This window comes from Oreochromis aureus, linkage group 17, assembly GCF_013358895.1.
Source record: "Oreochromis aureus strain Israel breed Guangdong linkage group 17, ZZ_aureus, whole genome shotgun sequence".
In the NCBI taxonomy this organism is placed as follows: domain Eukaryota; kingdom Metazoa; phylum Chordata; class Actinopteri; order Cichliformes; family Cichlidae; genus Oreochromis; species Oreochromis aureus.
The window spans coordinates 3,298,475-3,318,347 of NC_052958.1; the positions used below are offsets into that span (position 1 = coordinate 3,298,475).

A 19,873-nucleotide genomic window follows, 5' to 3' on the forward strand; every position below is an offset into this window, starting at 1 on the left:
CAATAGCCAGAAATAGTTACAACTATACCCGGTCTCCCCTGTTTCTGGCATTTGTTGTTTTGGAGCTCTTTTAAAGTAGTGGATGCAAAATGTAATGCAAACTATTTACATGTCTCTCCTATTAAATAGTACAGCTATTTTCTCAGCAATACAATTAGTACTTGCATGATGTGGTCTCAAACACAAAGAGTGAAATGATACAATTAACCCCATAGTCTGGGTTAGTTGTAACACACACAGAGAGATGTAACACAATGAAATAAGGGTAGTGACAAAATCTTAATATGTAATCATTTTTATTCAACACCTGAATGCACACACACACACACACACACATACAGCTTCAGTGATCCCTTGCTCTCCCACGTAGCAACAGGGAATCACCACTCAGAGGAAGAAAATGTAGTTGTGCACCAGCATGATTTCTCTGCAAGTCATCACATGACTCTTCATTAGTACAGGTGTGGGGATTTTAAAACATATTTATAGAATCTGAGTGAAACAAAGTCCCAATGTGTGAGTATCAAAGTGCTGCTCTGAATATTTTCTGTTGAATATCGTGGCGGCGGTATGGTCTATGGCTCCACTGCAGGGGAGCCATTTCAATGACACCAGGGCCTGGAGGGAGAGGTTGTGTGTGGACTGCTCCACAGTGGTGGTTAAAGATGGTGTGAGGACAAATCTCTGTTCACAAATCTCAAACATGAAAAGTGTTAAGTGTCGTGACTATGGTTATAGTATAAAATCATAATTAATGATAAACAGAATGCCATAAACAGCCCTTTCACTCAAAAATACATAGAATATTTGAACAATTTAAAAAAAAAAGTTTAAGTAAGGCGTAAGTGCTTCTGTAATGCACGGTTGGATTGTTGATGAACAGTAGCATGTGACATGTTGACCACAAGTGCAGCGTCGTCACATTTCCTGATCCAACAGACACAAGTGAATCAGTTCTCCATTTGTGTCCAGCATTATGAGAACTGTCCTCTGTCTTGTTAAAAAGAATATTTTCACAATGGTATATGTGTATTTATGCCCCTGAAGTCTTTTTTTCTGTATTTATCAATATCCAGGAACAAAAAAGAAGCACAATTACAGTAGTTCCCTTTCCCTCAACACAGAGTAAGATGAAGTTCAAGTTTTAAATCAATAAAAAAGAATTAGCTGAAAACTAGATTTCGACACTAAAGCTGAATTCTGGAAGCTAATAACAACCCTCTTTAATTGTGACATGGTATAGAATAATCTCCATCAAGGTGTTCTCAATAAATGCTGCCATACAATGTGTTTGGGTCCCATAAATATGCATCACATACTTCTCCTTTAGTCATCTCCAATTTTTCTGAAACCTCTAAAAGGACCCTTACTGGATTCAGACGCCTTGGTCGGGAGTCAGACCCCCAACCTGAAGTTGCAAAGGGATGTAGTGTTGTGCTGCATGTGCTGCTAGACACTCATGGAGTGCAGTTAGTTTCTTTAGCCAGTAGGCATGAATCATGTCAGGGTCTGGTGATGTCCTTCTTCCATATGCTGTTCCAGTATTGCTCCAACTCAAGCCTTGGAATGGATGCTGTTCTCATATTGTTCCGACACAAACCTTGTTAATCTGGATGATGTCCGAGCTGACAGAGCTTCAGTTTTGTCTCTCTTGCTCATATCCCAGGTAGGCTGGAGTAGCATGGGGGACCTAGGCTGGAAAGTGTACTGGATACACATGCCCTGGCACAGTATCTTTGCTGTTCCCAGGACTACGCTCTTCTGGACAGAGATCTCTGATGTCACTCCTGGGATCTGCTGGAGCCACTGGCTCAATTTGGGGGTAGCTGCCCCGAATGCTGCAATTATCACACTAGTACTGTTGCCTTCACCCTCCACATCTTCTCTAGCTCCCCTCTCAGCCCTTGATATTTCTCGGGCTTCTAGTGTTCCTTTTTGCTGATGTTGCTATCACTGGGTATAGCTGGGTGAAAACTTTCGGGGGATTTAGATAAAGGGGAGAGAGTAATTGAAAACGTATGGAGATAGCCTTTATTTAGTTATTTATTTATAAGTAAATAAGGTAGAAAAACACTAAACACTCACTCAGGTCATGATACATGGCATCCAAAGCCCCCAACACACATCTGCGTCATCCACGCATCTATTCCAGTAGAAGAAGCAGGAAGGGCCCAAATGGGTTTCCCATAGCTAAGGGGTGAGAGTCCCGGATGACCAGAGGTAGTCGACCCCGCTAGAGGCTGGCTGCCCTGGTACGAGCCGAGAACAGGGTCAAAGGGCCACAGGTGCCCAAGAACCACCCGGCAGAGCCCCTCCCATCAAGAGGTCCTAGCCACCCCAAGCAACCAAGAGAGCGGGTCAGTGACCACACCAGAACATCCAGTCACGTGGCCTGGAACCAACAAGTACCTGCAGGGAGATGCAGAAGCATCCAGTGGGGAACAGTGACCATATCCCACAAATTCCAAGGCCGAGCCATTTTGACACCCCCATTAATGACACACAGAGACACCCCCCCACCCCCCATCCCCCCCCCTCAAACCAGCAGCACACTGGGACGCTACTGCCTGTAGCCCCTCATCCCGGGCAGGGTGTGTGAAACAGGTGTAGGGATTCCCCTTTATAAACTCAGAACCTTTGTTATCACTTGTGGCCACCAGAGGCCGCTGTCCTCCCCAGGAGGGAGCTCATACAGGACTAGCTGAAGTAGCATTTCATGAAAGAGACAGACATAATGTATCACACATGAAAGGTTTTTTTTCTGTTTCTGTTTTTACAACGACAATCCAAACTAATAGTAAAACAATGCTTTGGTTGTTGCAAATTAAGAGTTTTAACAAGCAGCAGTACACTGAGTCAACCCTCTGTGGGTCAATAACATCCACAACGAATGTGAGGATACATTCATTGTTTTCTTAATGTTCTGCTGTGGATCAAAGTGTCTGATGGACTGATGTTAATGTTCTGCTGTGGATCAAAGTGTCTGATGGACTGATGTTAGCTAACATGCGGCTGGTCAGGCAGGACTTAAATGTGGGACTCAGAGCTGTGCATGTAAAGGGAGGTTTATTTACAACAACACCAAGTGAAATATATATACATATATACAGTGATGAAGGGACATGGGCTCCAGGAAATCTAGGGGAAGGTCCAGGGCAGGGGTCCACGTCCACAGTCCTCTTCACACTGTCTGTGACTCACTCGTACTCAATCCACTCCCACGCTGAAACTCACTGACACTCATCCAAGCAGGGTCCACATGAAACAGAAAGGGATCCTGAGGAAACGATCGTTAGGAAAAATCAGGAATCACGATGAGACTCGGAGATTCACAAAGAGAGCTGGGACTACATTAACGAAGGTAAGCACAACAACCCAGCAATGAACAACAGACCGCCGTGGCTTTAAGTAGTGGCAGAGCAATCATGCAACAGGTGAATGATGATGAGCAGTCATGGAGATTGAGGGAGAGAGAACAGCCAAAACAAACGGAGCTCTAGAGAGGACCGGAGGATCATGACACCTGGTGTGGTCTTCTGCTGCTGTAGCCCATTTACTTTGTGTTGTGCACTTAGAGCTGCTCTTCTACACACCTTGATTGTAACAAATGGTTACTATTGCCTCACTATTGGCTCAAAGCAGTCTGACCATTCTCCACTGACCTTTGGCATCAGTAAGGTATTTTCCTCCAGGAAAATACAGCTCACTGGATATCTCAACTTCTTTATACCATTTTCTGTAAACCTCAGAGATCACTGTTCAGGAAAATCCAAGCAGAATCAGCCTATCTGGCATCAACAGCCATGACACATTCTATCATCTTTCTTCGTGATGCTCAGTTTGACCTGAACAGGTGCACATAATAAACTGGCTGCTGGGTGTATGCAGCGTGACTCTACTGGACTATACAGTTTTGGTGCCATGTTCTCAGACTGTATATATTTTCTTCGTCTGTTTTCTGCTGCATATAGTTTCACAAGTATTATTTTGCTTTTCTCAGTTTAATGATTTATATTGTCTAAAGTTTTAAATAACTCCACATTTTTGTCTAAGGAGCTTGAAAAGAAAAGTGTCTGGACTGCTTTAAGTTGCTTGAAACTGACTGAGAACCTTCACAGACAAACTCCACATTTTGTTTTTGTGTCTGAACACGTTTTAGTCCACTGTACATTTCTGTGGTGCTCTTTTTAAAGTCAGCCAGGGTTTAATAAAAATGAAAAAACATTTAGTGTCTAAGTCTTAAATCAGCAGTGAAAGGTTTTTATTCTGTGTGTGTCTGTAACCAAATATCAGTAGTATCAATCCTAGTGCTAGTTTTGGTATCAGATCAATATTACCGTGAAAGAGGTTAGCAACAAAGTTACAGATCCTAATAATATATCTATATATATCTATATATCCATCCATCCATTCGCTTCCGCTTATCCTTTCCAGGGTCGCGGGGGGCGCTGGAGCCTATCCCAGCTGTCATAGGGCGAGAGGCGGGGTACACCCTGGACAGGTCGCCAGTCTGTCGCAGGGCCAACACACAGGGACAGACAACCATTCACGCTCACATTCACTCACACCTAGTGACAATTTGGATTATCCAATTAACCTATCCCCTCAAACTGCATGTCTTTGGACGGTGGGAGGAAGCCGGAGTACCGGAGGGAACCCACGCAAACACGGGAGAACATGCAAACTCCACACAGAAAGACCCCGGCCTGATGGTGGAATTGAACTCAGGACCTTCTTGCTGTGCGGCTACAGCGCTAACCACCTATCTATATATATATATATATATATATATATATATATATATATATATATATATATATATATATATATATATATATATATATATATATATATATATATATATATATATATATATATATATATATATGTATATTATAGATATATGTATACATAATATACATACATACATATATATATATGTGTGTGTATATTGGAAACACCAAATATACCTTAAATCTGTATTATAAAAACTTAATATGTTGTCTGTGTTGACATGTCATAGCACATTTAAACAACAGAAGTGGACCTGAAGTGACATCCCAGTTCTCCAAAAACAAACAAACAAAAAGTTTTAATACATGAATTTCAAAATAATAATATTCACATTAGATGAACAATTCTACATGTAATGATTTAAGAAATTTCAGGATGATGGCATATTTTTGAGGGTTTAATTGATATAAATAATATCAATTTGGCTCACAAGAACATATACAACCAATAATAATTCAAACTACAGACAGTTGTGCGTGTCATTTACCTAAATGCCCCCAAAACACTGGAAAAAATCTAACATAGATATTTATCTGATATAAATACAGACAGACGATTTGGAAGAATATCGTTTAACGTTTTGAGATCTTTGAAATCTTTAGGGGGTTTGGCGAAATGAGAGAGGGACTGGAAAATAGTGAAATTTCCCTTTAGAAACTCGAAGCCTGTGTTATCGCTCCCCGCCACCAGAGGCCGCTGTCCCCCCTCGTTGTGCTCATGCAGCGGCACGCAGCATCAGCCCGGTCAGAGGCAGCAGAGTGTCGGGAACTCCAGCAGCTCCTCTCTATATATTTCCACTGAGGCTCTGTTTTTGGGATTCATTCATCCCCGTCAGAGCTGCTGCTCGGTCCGCCCGGACAGGATCTCCTCCTCCACCCACCCGTCCATACACCTATCCGTGTTCACCTCCCCCTCTGCCCAGAGGTGCGCAGCGTCCGCATCATCACTTCAGAAGGTCAGACACATTGTTTTCGATCATCGGACCTGCCAACTTTTTTCTTTCTTTTTTTCCTTTCCTTTTTTCCATTTCTGTCCTCTTGATTTCATCCCCGGAGGAATTACTACTAAATTCAGCGGTCACCGGTGAGTCGCCCTGCCGGTGTTTTCTCGTGAGGTGCGTCCCTTAAGGAGAAATCCCCGCAATACAGAGGCGTGGAAGCGATCAGACTTGTGGTCAGGCCAAGAGGTCTGATATATTAGCAGCTGAGAGAATCCTTTTAAGGAAGCTCGTGTTTCCTGAGGTGAGGTTGTGTCTCATGGGGAAAAAAGTCTATCCTAAGTGTTGCTGGGATTACTTTAAATTAACCTTAACCATAGCTTAATGTCCGCACTAATTTAGCCTGTGGTCTTAATGACGTGTTGCAAGTTGGAAAAGTCTTCCAAGTCAGTCATTTAGGAAATTAAAATGGAGCAATGAAAGAGAAAGCCAGAATTCAGTTTTGTAATAAAACCAAAGCAGTTCACTCTTTATGAATAAGCAGTTTGCTTGATCTCATTTCTCCTTCTCCATTGGCATTCATGGGCAGCTCCGAGTACTGCAGAACAGGCCAAATCTTCATGGGATTTAGGGTCCTGTCACCCAGCACTGGTGCCTGCCAAACTGGGCAGAAGAAGAGGGGCAAGGAAATGCTGACTGGTTTTGATATACTGCTTATGCACTGAATTTCAATCAGCACTTAAGGCCAGATACGACTAACAATTAATTGATAAATAGTAATAATAATAATAAAAAAATAATATGCACGTATTCATTATAACCATGATATTTTAAAAAAGAGATAAATGTTGCTATATTGTGTTTATAATTGCTTAAAGAAGTGTGTAATAGTCCTTTTTGTAAACATTTGTACAGTTCCTGTTACAGAGCTGTGAAGCATGCACTATAGTCTCTACCTTCTTGATATCGAGACCATCTGATGAAGCATTGTAACTGGTTACTCAAAAACACAAGTACAACTGACATACTCCCCGTTTTTGCTACATAATATCCCTAGAACTGAACTTCCAAGTAGATCCTGATTACATAAACATGTGTTAACCTATAAGAAGAAAATCACAGCAACTAGTTACAATGCACTTTAACGATAACAATAATGCATAGATAATAGCAACACATCATTAACATATTAAATAAATTAGTATATTGTCCAGGATGGGGCCATTCCGCATGATGAAGCGTGTTGAGTTGAATGCTAAAGTTGCTCCTAAGGAAATCTCAGCGTACACACTGACTTATTTGTTAACGAGGTCAAATGAGGCCAAACTTATTTACTTTAACTTGAATAAAATTTAATAGAAGAGTTGTGAAGAGTTCTGCTTTTATACTGAGCCACTCCTACTTCCATTTATGTATCAGGATGAGGAACGTGTGACAGATACCTGTCACCCCTGGTTGGTGTTCCAGTGTCACCATATGGTAGAAATTTTTTGTGTAATATTTAAGCCTGGTCTGGATCGTTACTGAAAATCTAGGTGGCTTTTTTCAGCTTTTACTTAACTAAAAATATAATTTAAAAGTTTTCTTAGAGTCAGAGCATTGCAGAAGTATTTTCCGCACTAGTTTCCCTTCAGAGGCTGCGCACCATTTCACTGTATATTCTGATGACAGGCCTGCGGTTTGCCGTCTTTCTATAGCCTGTGGTGCAGCAGGTCTCCTCCCTTGGTTTGGAGCACTGAGGTCTGTAATCTCAGTCAACCACAGCACCACCACCCAGATTCATTTCTCAGGGTAAAAATGAGAAAAAAGCCAGCTGGGCACACAGTGGAAAAAAATATATACACATGCCCAGTTTGACAGTCTTGATGGAGTCCCTGCAGAGCAGAGGTCCACGTGTCAAAATAAGCACACTGCTGCATCCTGGACAGAGGGCATCGAGTCCATCAATCATCAGTCTTTGTATTTCTCTGTGAAAGTTTTTGCCTTTCCTGAAAGTAAACAAGAACAGCTTCACAGAAACACTTTGACAGCACTGGCTATGTAGCCAATTATGGAAAAGTTTATTAAGACACGGTCTGATGAAGATCACAGGATTTGCTTTCTAATCTTGTAGTCATTTCTAATCACATGCTGTAGTTAGTACTGACTGTGTTTAACCTTTGCCGTACACAGCGAGTTTGTCTTTCGCCTCTTTTATGAAACTGTAGCTCCTGCTGTTGATTTGGTAAGAATGTTCTAATTAACATTGAAACTCAATTTAAAGGAATGTTGTAGAAAATACAGAGACTCACGTATTTAGTCTCCTGATTGGAGTTAGCTGAGATCGCTCATTTGTACCTTTGAAGCTATAGCCTGGACACCCTTAGCTTAGCTTAGCTTAGCTTAAAAACAGTCTGGTGCTGTGATTTCCTCAAGTGTTGCCGTTACTATGTGTTGATCAAAAACTGTCTGAGAATGAAGTCCAGCCAAGAAAAGAAAAGAACTTTTTTTTTTCTGTAATAAACTAGACGTATAAAATGGACGTAGTTCCTGTGATGTGTGTGGACTCTGTGTTTTGAAGAGTTAACGGTAGCATTTTGGCAATATAAGACTGGTGGTGTTGCTAGTTAAGACCAGCGGTCCCCAACCTTTTTTACACCACGGGCCGGTTTAATGTCAGACAATATTTTCACGGACCGGCTTTTAAGATGTCGCGGATAAATACAACAAAATAAAATGATACGACCAAGACGAAAACTGTGGTATTTTGTAAATATAATGATAAATGCGAATTCACTGTGTAATTGTGTAACTTTATTAGCAGCGTCCTCCTAAAATCCGCCAACAACACTAAGAGTAACATCCTTCTCTCTGCCCCTTAACGCTCTCTGGTTGGTATGGTAATGTGTAAATATTTCTTTCAAAATAAGACACAACACAGGAAAAGACCCAGGGAAACCAAGTTAACGGTAAAAACCCTGAAAACCATAAATTTCACACCCGAGCCTCAACTCTCGCGGTCTGGTACCAAACGACTCGGTCCGTGGCCCGGGGATTGGCTGGTTAAGACTAGCAACACCAGCAGAAATGCATTCGTAAGCCGTATATATGCGACAAACAGACATGCATGTCTGCTAATAGTACAGACTTTTATTGCCCAAGTACACAAGGAATTGGGCTCAGGTTACTTCTTTGCTCTCAATGTAGACTGCACAATAGACAACAGACAATACTAACAATAGCAACACGGCACATATAATAACACACTGGAAGCCTGGCAGATATAATGAACTGCCGGGGACGTGTTTGCCCAGCCAGGTTTGGGTGAAGCACAGGGTGGCTGATCTGGAAATCTGTGCACGACCGTGGTCAAGAATTCCAGATATTGGAGGGAAGGCCTGGCAGGCGCTCACTGGCTGTAGCTGCCTGTCGGTCAAAGTAAACACATCCGTAACGTTTGTATTCAGATGGATGAATTTCCCACAGAGGCCAAATACCTTAAGGAACTGCAGTTTTGGCACTTCTAGTTGAACCAAAGGTCATTTTTATTGACTATGGAAAAAGTTGTGCTGGCAGTTTTCACTTGTTTCGAGTCTTTACAGCATACTAGTTAGGCTAGACTACAGTCACGCTAAAGACTCACTTGTTGAAGTAAATCCAGAGATCTTTCTTTGCTTCTTCTTCTTTTTTCCCCATCTCCAGATTCAGCTGAGAGGATCAGTTCTAACAAGCAGATATTTGTTATCCAACAACAGTATCAAACTTCAGCTAGCCAGGTTTTATCAGAGTTCTTTTGAAAAAGAGCAGAAGAAAAAGAGGAGGCTCCATATTTGCAAGAGACAACATGCAAATGCACCTTTGTTAGCGCTGGACGACTGCAGTGCTAAGGTCAGCTAAGCTAGTCACAGCTTGTCTTATCTCTGTACTGCATGCAGGTGAGATGAAGTTGATAATGATTACCACGTTTGACACATAAAGGTGGCAAACACACAGGCTGTTGTCTTTCAGAATGTGAGAAAGATTGCTCTTTAAAATGCATCCCTGCTTTTCTTGTAGAGCTTATCCTGGCTCATAGCTGTTTTTTCCTTTCTCTGGCTGATCCTATGTTTCTTTGACCTTGGATCCATGCTGAAACAACATATCATTTGTTTTTGTCTTGGCAGTCACTAGAATCTGCTCTCTGTCAAAGGAAAGCTCTACATGTGTTGAGTAAAACAGAGAGACACCTCAGCCTCACTAAAGCAGATTATCCTGTGATTTCATTGCATGACTGAGGTGCATGTGTGTGTGTGTGTGTGTGTGTGTACATACATGTATGTGTTTGGATGAAGGATGGAGCAGGTGTGGAGGCCATAAAAGGCAAAACAGGAAGAAGAATGGCCGAGTCGATAGGGAGACACATCTCTGTGTTTCTCTTCTTCCTCTCAGTGGTGATTCCCTGCTGCTGCGTGGGAGAGCAAGGGATCACTGAAGCTGTGTGTGTGTGTGTGTGTGTGTGTGTGTGTGTGTGTGTGTGTGTGTGTGTGTGTGTGTGTGCATGGTTACAGCAATGTGTGCAAGATGGGAAAACAGAGGGAGAGCAAACACAAACGTAAAAGTGAGAAACAAGGCAGAAAAACAAATGTGCTGTAACAGCCATACATACATACTCCCTTTATGTCCTGTTTACATTCGGCTGAAGACTTTGCCTTTAGCATCTACTATCTGTGTAAACACTGTGCATGGAGCTAAAAGAGAAATTAGCTTTTATCTCCCTTTAGAGCGCGGTTGTTATGGATGTTGCTAATTCTTATAGCTAGCATTTGATGGAGTTGAATAAGCATTTTAGAAGACAGAGGGTGTGTTTTACAGAAGTACCAGCAGGGCTGGTGCACCACTAACTCCAGTATCAGTCATGTCCCCTGAAGCAAACTGTCCAGACTTTTATAATGCAGGTGTTAGGTGGACACCATTAACAATACAGATTAGATTGCTCAGATTAGATTAGTGAATGTGTGTCTCTCTATGTTAGCTCTTTCAAAGACTGGCGACCTGTCCACAGTGTACCCCACCTATTACCCTGGAAGTGTTGGAATGACTGAAACATACAGTCAGGTCCATAAATATTGGGACATCGACACAATTCTAACATTTTTGGCTCTATACACCACCACAACGGATTCCAAATGAAACGAACAAGATGTGCTTTAACTGCAGACTGTCAGCTTTTATTTGAGGGTATTTACATCCAAATCAGGTGAACGGTGTAGGAATTACAACAGTTTGCATATATGCCTCCCACTTGTTAAGGGACCAAAAGTAATGGGACAATTGACTTCTCAGCTGTTCCATGGCCATGTTACTGACAACTGTCAAGATGAGATCCAAAGAGCTGTCACTATCAGTGAAGCAAGCCATCATTAGGCAGAAAAAACAAAACAAACCCATCAGAGAGAGCAAAAACATTAGGCGTGGCCAAAACAGCTGTTTGGAACATTCTCAAAAAGAAGGAACGCACCGGTGAGCTCAGCAACACCAAAAGACCCAGAAAACCATGGAAAACAACTGTGGTGGATGACCGAAGAATACTTTCCCTGGTGAAGAGAACACCCTTCACAACAGTTGGCCAGATCAAGAACACTCTCCAGGAGGTAGGTGTATGTGTGTCAAAGTCAACAAACAAGAGAAGACTCCATCAGTGTGAATACAGAGGGTTCACCACAAGATGTAAACCATTGGTGAGTCCCAAAAACAGGAAGGCCAGATTAGACTTTGCCAAACGACATCTAAAAAAGCCTTCACAGTTCTGGAACAACATCCTATGGACAGATGAGACCAAGATCAACTTGTACCAGAGTGATGGGAAGAGAAGAGTATGGAGAAGGAAAGGAACTGCTCATGATCCCAAACATACCACCTCATCAGTGAAGCATTGTGGTGGAAGTGGGCATGGGCATGTATTGCTGCCAGTGGAACTGGTTCTCTTGTATTTAAACACCACAAACTGAGCTGGGAGGACAGAACACAACGTCATTATTGCTATTACAGCAGCAGTTTTACTCACTGCTTTCATTGTGCTGTTTGGTTATCGGAGCCACATCAGTAATGACCGAAACAAATATTTAAAGATGCTGGCAGCTGCCGTCACACCACCCGCCGAGTACGAGACGTAGACAGATGATCGATCTCCACTTGGGTCACACCAAGCGGCACGCTGCCTCACCATATATAGACATATGTGTGTTGCTATAAAGGGTAAAAGGTTAGTTTAAAACATATGTGTGTGTTTGTGTGTCTAAGCGTCTGTCTGGAGTAAAGGAGAAGAAAACTGGATGCTGGCCACTTAATAATTTCAGCCAGTGTGAAGTTGGTTAATATGTTTCTGGCACTGACACACACCCAAGCACAGCTTTTATTTAACTGGGCACACGAACGTGTGATCCGGTTTCAGCTTTCTCTCATTTTCCTGCTGTAGCTCATTTCGCCCAACAAAGAGCGAGAAGTCCAGACGGATCGTCTGTACTTCATGTAATGTACACAACGGTGACTGGCGATAAATCTTTTCAAAAACTTGGCTGACAAACTTCAGCACACTATAAATGGCTGTCTTAATTATTGAACGGCAAAGTTATGCGGTGTTATATTAGAGTGTACATTTAAAAATAATTCACAGAACAAATTACTGTTGTCTCTTGACATCTGCCTGTTCAACATCATTCAGTTGTAGATTTGCTGCTCTGCTTGGGATCATTGTCGTGCCTTTAGCTGTTGGCCACACATTTGGCTCTCGTATACTTGGTGTACAGAGGAGTTTGTGGTTGGCTCGGGGACTGCAAGGTGCCCAGGTCTTGTAGGTGCAGAACAAGCTCAAATCATCACCCCTCCACCAGGGTGCTTGACACCTGGTATGAGATCTTTCTTGCTAAATGTGGTGTTGTGAAATATTATTACAGTACCTTGTAGTACCATATCACCCTATTAGAGCACTTCGCTCTCACACTGCAGGCCTACTTGTTGTTCCTAGAGTATTTAAAAGTAGAATGGGAGGCAGAGCCTTCAGTTTTCAGGCCCCTCTTCTGTGGAACCAGCTTCCAGTTTGGATTCAGGAGACAGACACTATCTCTACTTTCAAGATTAGGCTTCAAACTTTCACTTTTGCTAAAGCATATAGTTAGGGCTGGACCAGGTGACCCTGAATCCTCCCTTAGTTATGCTGCAATAGACGTAGGCTGCCGGGGATTCCCATGATGCATTGAGTGTTTCTTCTTCACTCACTATGTGTTAACAGACCTCTCTGCACTGAATCATACTTGTTATTAATCTCTGGCTCTCTTCCACAGCATGTCTTTATCCTGTTTTCCTTCTCTCACCCCAACCAATCACAGCAGATGGCCCCGCCCCTCCCTGAGCCTGGTTCTGTCGGAGGTTTCTTCCTGTTAAAAGGGAGTTTTTCCTTCCCACTGTCGCCAAAGTGCTTGCTCATAGGGGGTCACATGATTGTTGGTTTTTTTTTCTCTGTCTGTATCATTGTAGGGTCTACCTTACAATATAAAGCACCTTGAGGTGACTGTTGTTGTGATTTGGCGCTGTATAAATAAAACTGAATTGAATTGAATTGAATTGGACGAGTCTGCCGTGTGATGTTTACAGCTGGATACTTTTCAGCATCTTTATCTAACACTTTTCTCACACGGTTCTTGTCACACACCGGCTGCAGCTTTCCAGCTCGCCACTTTAGTTTCATGTGTCCAAACAACACTGGTGTTGACATGTTCTGACACTTTCTTCTGTTAAACCTTCCAAAAAAGCCATACTTGCTCAGTGTATTTCTAATTCTGCTGTCATGGACTTCAGCATTCAACATGCAAACTGAGGCCCGCAGAGTCTGAGATGTAGCTCTTGGCTTTTTACGCTTTCTCTGAGCGTTGCACAGTCTGACCTTTGAGTAATTGGGGAGACTGTATTCTGACCACTTGCCAGAGTTTTTTCACCTCATGTTGTATCAAAACTGACTAACACACAGCAGGATTAACTGAGGCGTCACTCCTCCTGATCACTGGCATCAGGTGACTGTGAGAGGTGGAGATCTTGGTTCCTACAGCAAGCCACGATCTTGCTTTGAGTATCATTGCACGGGTGGCAGGTATACAGAAATAGTAATTACTTCAGTGTCCATGTGTTGCAGTGTCCAAAGACAGTCAAGCTGAAAAAATAAAAGTAACCCCTTCCCACCTACTGCACCTTTAACTGTGGCTTGTGGTTGACAAGCTGCACCTCTGCACTGCAGCACATTAGAATAAACAGTTTGCAAACAGATTGCTTCCTAAGTAGAATTGTGACTAAGCTATATGTTTTTCTGCACATATCGTCGCTAAACTGCAGCGCAGTGAGGAAAAATGAAAATTATCTCTAGCTGCAGCTGCCCAGCCAAACACAGCATGACTCCCCACATAAACTTGGAGTGTTGCATTCTCTCTGTCAGCATTGGCGCTAATGGGAAATGCACCAGTCTCCTGCTAGTTTGTCCCAGGATTGCTCTGAAGTCATCAAGCTAAGATTTGAATTAAAGCCTTGTCAGTATCTGTTTGTTCTCGGGTTAAAAGTCCGAGTGGAATCCAGGAGAAAAACAGAGTGATCAGGCCAGAAGTTTAGAGTCAATTACCAGGAGAGACAGCGTCACAGCTAGTTGTTTTCTTATTAAACAGACGGGCGTGTGGCTGTTTAATCTGGCTGTACTGGTGTTTTCTTTTTGAATGGATGATTTCAGATCTCGGTGTTCTCCCCCGCTCTCTCCTGTCTTTTTTATTTCACATTTTTAATGCACCAACATTAAAAACCATAGCCTGGGTAGAGCAACAGCCTAAAAAAAGATGGACATGACTGTCCAACATTCACTTCACTATGTTGTTGGAAATGGAAGCCTCACTGATTTGTGGGTTTGTGATTTGTATCTGTTCTCTCCTGCAGAGGTACAGTGAAAGGTGTGTGAGGGCCATCGCCTTCAGATGATTAAAGCTCTATAGACAGATGACAGCTGCAGGAGGTTGCAGTGTGCATTTCACCCTCAGTGACTGCTGATGGATTAATAAAGTGTTTTAAAGCTGGTATCTGTTGGCTCCTTTCACTTTACAGTCCCAAACCCTTAAGATCTGAGACTTAATCTTAAATTAGCCTTGCTTGGATTGAAGCTAAATAAACCATCATGAATGTCTGAATGTCATCTCTCCATAAAATCAACCTTAAAATCAATTTACCTTGAAATTATATTTCTAGTGCTGCATATTCACGTTGGATCATCGTCAGGCATGCATACAAGCATGAGGGGGTCATAAAAACGACTGAGTATCATTTTGAGTTGCTGCAATGAAATTTCAACCAAAAATTGGACTGACCTGCCGCAGCATTTTTTTTCACTTTCACTTTGACTTTTGAATTCAGCCCTTTCTCTGTATGTTGATCATTTTCATTTTCATCAAACGATGTGGCATCTTTTAATTTCTAACACATTACGAAGTCCATATCAGTGGAGACATCCGGCATGATTCTTTTCCACTGAGAGCGGACATGTTTTCACATTGTCCCGTTCATTTTTTGAGTAAGTGAATCAGCCTTTCTACTGATATTTTCTTTAACCTGTGCACAATGAACTCATTGTGTACATTCTCCTTTTTAGACTGAACTTAATCCTTTCAGTACCAAAATTGCACAAAAAACGAAAGAAAGAAAGAAAGAAAGAAAATGCTTTGGTCCTGAATTTGTGGCCATCTTCTTAAAAGAGCTGCTAGCACCACAGTCTTCATGTTATCTATGCGACCTTGTCCACATAAAATCAGGTTTTTATATTTATTTGGAACTAGTGATGTGACACTAACGTATGAATTATTTCATTTTATTTGCTAAAAGTATTTATTTCCTTTTAAACGCATTCAGTCATAGTCTGCCACTTCTGCTTGCTTCCTTGAACACTTTCTCTGTGACTCACTTCTGCTGGTGGAAATGTTTCATGGAATCTGCTGTGGAGCTAAACGTAGACGCACCTTAAAGATACATTACCTCGTCTCCTCAGACGCTGCTTCCTGGATGGAGGATGTTTGGGGCTGACCTCGGAGATCACTGACTGGCTCGCTGAGCTTCTCTCGTCACAGCTGCTGTCATGGCCAAAAGCCCGGAGGTGAAGCTGGCCGTCTTCGGCAGAGCCGGGGTGGGAAAGTCAGGTAAACATCAGTGTTTGCTTGTGTGTGTTTGTGTACATTCGAGCTCTAACAAAGGACTGTTTGACTGTGCGCACACTTTGAGTTCTTCGAGTGACTCAAACTAATATATTAAACTTGACCATAGCACTGGGTGCATAAATGTGGTTTTTGTTTCCAATCTCCTTCCACCTCATTAATATTGCCATATTGTGTCTTCATAGTTTGTGCTTTCCAGTGTTTTCCCTCCATCGTCCCTTCAGGATTTTTAAGCTTGCTGTAAAAATCATACTGACTTTGTTTGCATTGTCACCAATGCAGTAGATGGTTGTTATCGGTCTGGCTTAAAAGCCTCCATTCCCGCAGATAAGTAAGTTGAGTCATTATCATCTGGTTTCAGCGTTCCTCCATAAGCTGCAGCCACTCACGCTCAGCTGGCACCGTGTACGTTTTCTCTGCAATAAAACAGACCATGTGTTTCCCGTTGGCAGCAAATCAAGCCTGATTGCTTCTATGTAGCAATCAGATGTTAGAAAACAGGCCTTGGCGGGATCGCCACTGTGTTAAAGGAGGCCATTAAAATGTCATTGGAGGTCAATTGAAGTGCTGCACTGAGAAGTATAACGACTGAGGAGCTCATAGCCTCCAGCTGGAAGGAGTGCAGCTCTAAAGCACGTCAGTGAGGATGATGGCATCTGACGTAAGCCTGGGTTCTTCTTCAGACGATACCTTGAAGCTTCAATCTGCAGCTTCTTTCCGTGAACTAAAAAGTGTGATGTTGGTGCTGGAAGCTCATCATTTCATCAAGTTTTTATCAGGGAGCTGACATCTGTCCATGTCAATCACACTGCTGCAGTTCCCGTCTTTTACTGCGACTTTCTGTTTTGCAGACGCTAGCTCGTCGTTCACATTCGAACTTCTGGAAATAAGATTAGTGTTCCAGCTTCTGTCTTTTATGTATGACCATGTCACTGCTCATTATCTCCTAAGAAAAAAAAACAAAAGCACCTCACTGATAACTTTTCCAACAGCTGAAAACAGTTACTGCGTATTATTTCCTGCAATGTTTCACACGTGTTTTGACAGTGACACAACTGTCAAAATACGTGTGATAAAGCTGACGGAAACAGGTAAAATAGTACAAAAAAAATTTCACAGCAGTTTGTGAAATGCTTGCAACATTTAATATATTGAGTCGTGTTCCTGGATAGAAAGCCATGACCATGCAATCTTTATGTCCCAATGAAACACAACGACACAGCTGTCCCTGTGCTTTCAGACAGGAGTTTCAATAGAAACTACCTGGAGACACTCAGGACTTATTTATTTTTGACTCATGACAACCTAAGTGGTACAGGCACAAAAATGTGTCTTTTTGAAATACTTTAATACTAAAGTTGTCCAAACTTTAAAGAAAAAAACCTCTTTATTTGTAGCAATTTTGTGACTACTTCACGCCTCGCCATAAGACCTGGCTGGACTAAAAGTCTGCAGCCATGCATCTGTGTTTTGAACAGTGGCTCAAATGACATAGAGACTGGTCAGTGGCCCCTTTGCAACCTCGGCTTCCTAGAGAAAAATTCATATTCCCCGAATAGTTGGTGAGTGGTTGCTGGAGGTTTCCAGCTGTGGCCAGGTAAAATAGCTCACAGAAGGTGCGATGCACCTATCGAATGGGATTTAAAAATCAGTTCCACAGCTACCTCCAACAACCTTTAGCAACTTGTCAGAGAACACACATTGTTCCTCAGCGACCAGGGGTTGCTCTGTTCTCTGGGCCTGTGTGAATGTGGCCTCACATGCCTCATGGTTGCTATTTACACTGATTCTTATTGAGTAGGTTAGCGTTTGTCATTTGATACTAAAATCAAAGTGCAGTTGATGGTGTATTGCATGTATTTTTTTTTCATGTTTCAAATGTTTTTAATTTGTTGCACATAAAGCTTGCAGTCAGTTGAAAACAACATACATGTATGTCATTCAGGCCAGTCAGTGGTTTACTCAAGATATCAGTACAATTGGAGCTCATTATAACTCGGAAAGAGAAGTCACAGCTCACTGAAGTCAGTTGGTTTCATCCTTTCAGACTGAGTGTCTGTGCAAAACTTCTGAAGGAGCCTGATAATGGTAATATTTCAGCGAGGACTGAGCTATAGAACTTTCTCACAGGCCTTTGCAGAGTTTTGGTGGTGTGCTTGTCTCCTAAGGTGTTGTCTAAAGGCAGGAGTGCAGAAGAACAGAAAAATGTAACAAGCTTGAGAACAAGGAAATTGATGCTCCTGCTTCTGGTGACAAAGCCACTCCCTCACTGAAAGGTTTCTTCCTCTCTCACATGGACATTTGATCTTCACGTGGACAGCTGCAGCTTTGTATTTGCCTGATCCTCTTGTGTCACCAGCATGTCTCCCTTTTGCTTTTTTTTAAATGTACAAAAACAGAGCACAGCAGGACAACAGGCATTGTCGCCACATCTGATGCTTCATGTAGCCCTGGTGATCCTTTCAGCAATGAGCAGCTCTCATCTAAACATAGGCCTTCACTGGAAACTGGCAGATGCTAATCAATCAGTTTGCTTCTCAGTGGGAAAACATCTGCATTTGGGCAATAAATTACACCCCCCTGCACGCACATTACAACAGGGAGGAAAAGCAAAATAACGACGTTAAACAGATTTAATATGTTGTTTTGGAGCCGTACTGTGAACTTCATAAATCTCTTATCAATGCAGTTTAGCTAAAAGCTTTTAAACACAGTTTTGTGAAACCTCAGTTCAGTCTTTAACCTACCTGAAGTGTGTTCAATCAGAACACTAAATTCCTCCTTGTGCTGCATTTTTGTTTGTTTTTTTGCATTTTTGTCAGGTTTGTTCAAATTGCTATCAATTCAACCAACGAAAACCTTGAACAATTTGCAGTCCTTGAGTGTTAAACGTTCCTTCTATTTCCAAACACATTAACAGCTTTAGATTTCTGATACTTAGTTTAACTTGGAAAAAAATGTCGGGTTTCAGTGCACCAGTGTTTCCATCTTTACTTTGGACAGCAGTACCAGTGGTATTTTCACTTTAGCGGTGATTATTCCGAATGATCAGCAGCAGACCTCCGGGGTGTCTCAAAATTGTTTGATGGGGTTCGAGGGTTCCAGGCTCTCTGTGAGGGTCTGACTTGGACTCCTGCAGAGAGATCTAGCTCTAATAAAGAGCTGAGTGTGTTAAGTCTGGCTCTTCTGGCAGTTTGCAGTCTTTTGGTTTATTGACTCAGCAGAGGTAGAGCGGAGTCTAGTGAGGAAATAAGACACATTTATTCAATTGCTGTGCCTTTAACTTCGTCCCTACTATACAAACACACACACACACATAAATAAAAAAGAACACACACAAATAGCAGATGCTGTTAGCTCTCCTAGCTCCTCTGCAGCAAGGCTTTTCAGTAGTTTTGTCAGAGTGCAGTACATCAAGTAAATATTCTGTTCCATGAGCTATTTCTGACTTTTAATACATGCTGTATTAGGAAAAACACGGCAGCAGATTATTGTGTCTAACACTGCAGAGAACATCAGTCAATATCTGAGCTTAGAGGCACTTTCTCCCTCTGCTGCCTCGCCATCTTTCAACAGTTCTATTGTATATAGAGAGGAATCACAGGAGAAATGACTTCCAGGCTCTTTGTTGCATACACTGACAGATTGTTACAGTTATAATAAATTTTAGAATATTACAGAGAGGATCTTTGCCTGGGATAGTGTCTGTTCATATTAACATTTATTGAGCCTTACCAATACTGCCATTAAAGCTGCCCTCAAATAAATGAGACTATAACGGATTAGCCAGCATTTATAACTGCATTAATCAGTATTCACATTTATGCTCATTCACACTACACCAAAGTGCTTATATAATATTTGAACAATTAAATGACTAATATAGATTTATTTATTTTGTATTGTAGGTCCAGAACACAAAAAAATCAGTGAATTAACAAAAATATGCTGTGTT

At 41.9% G+C, this 19,873-nt stretch overlaps 1 protein-coding gene across 4 annotated transcripts in view; it reads left to right on the forward strand.

The window, feature by feature from the left end:
* Nucleotides 1–5,551: 5,551 nt before the first annotated feature.
* The window catches only part of rerg (RAS-like, estrogen-regulated, growth inhibitor), a 49,660-nt gene continuing 35,338 nt past the window's right edge, over nt 5,552–19,873 (forward strand). The window contains exons 1-2 of one of the 4 annotated variants that reach the window (XM_031743484.2): nt 5,552–5,749; nt 15,756–15,903. In XM_031743484.2, the coding sequence (XP_031599344.1) occupies nt 15,843–15,903 (61 nt within the window). In that variant the 5' untranslated portion in view covers nt 5,552–5,749; nt 15,756–15,842. Of the gene's footprint in view, nt 6,036–15,755; nt 15,904–19,873 lie in introns of all 4 variants that reach the window. The other 3 variants (XM_031743485.2, XM_039600620.1, XM_039600619.1) reach the window with 3 other exon arrangements.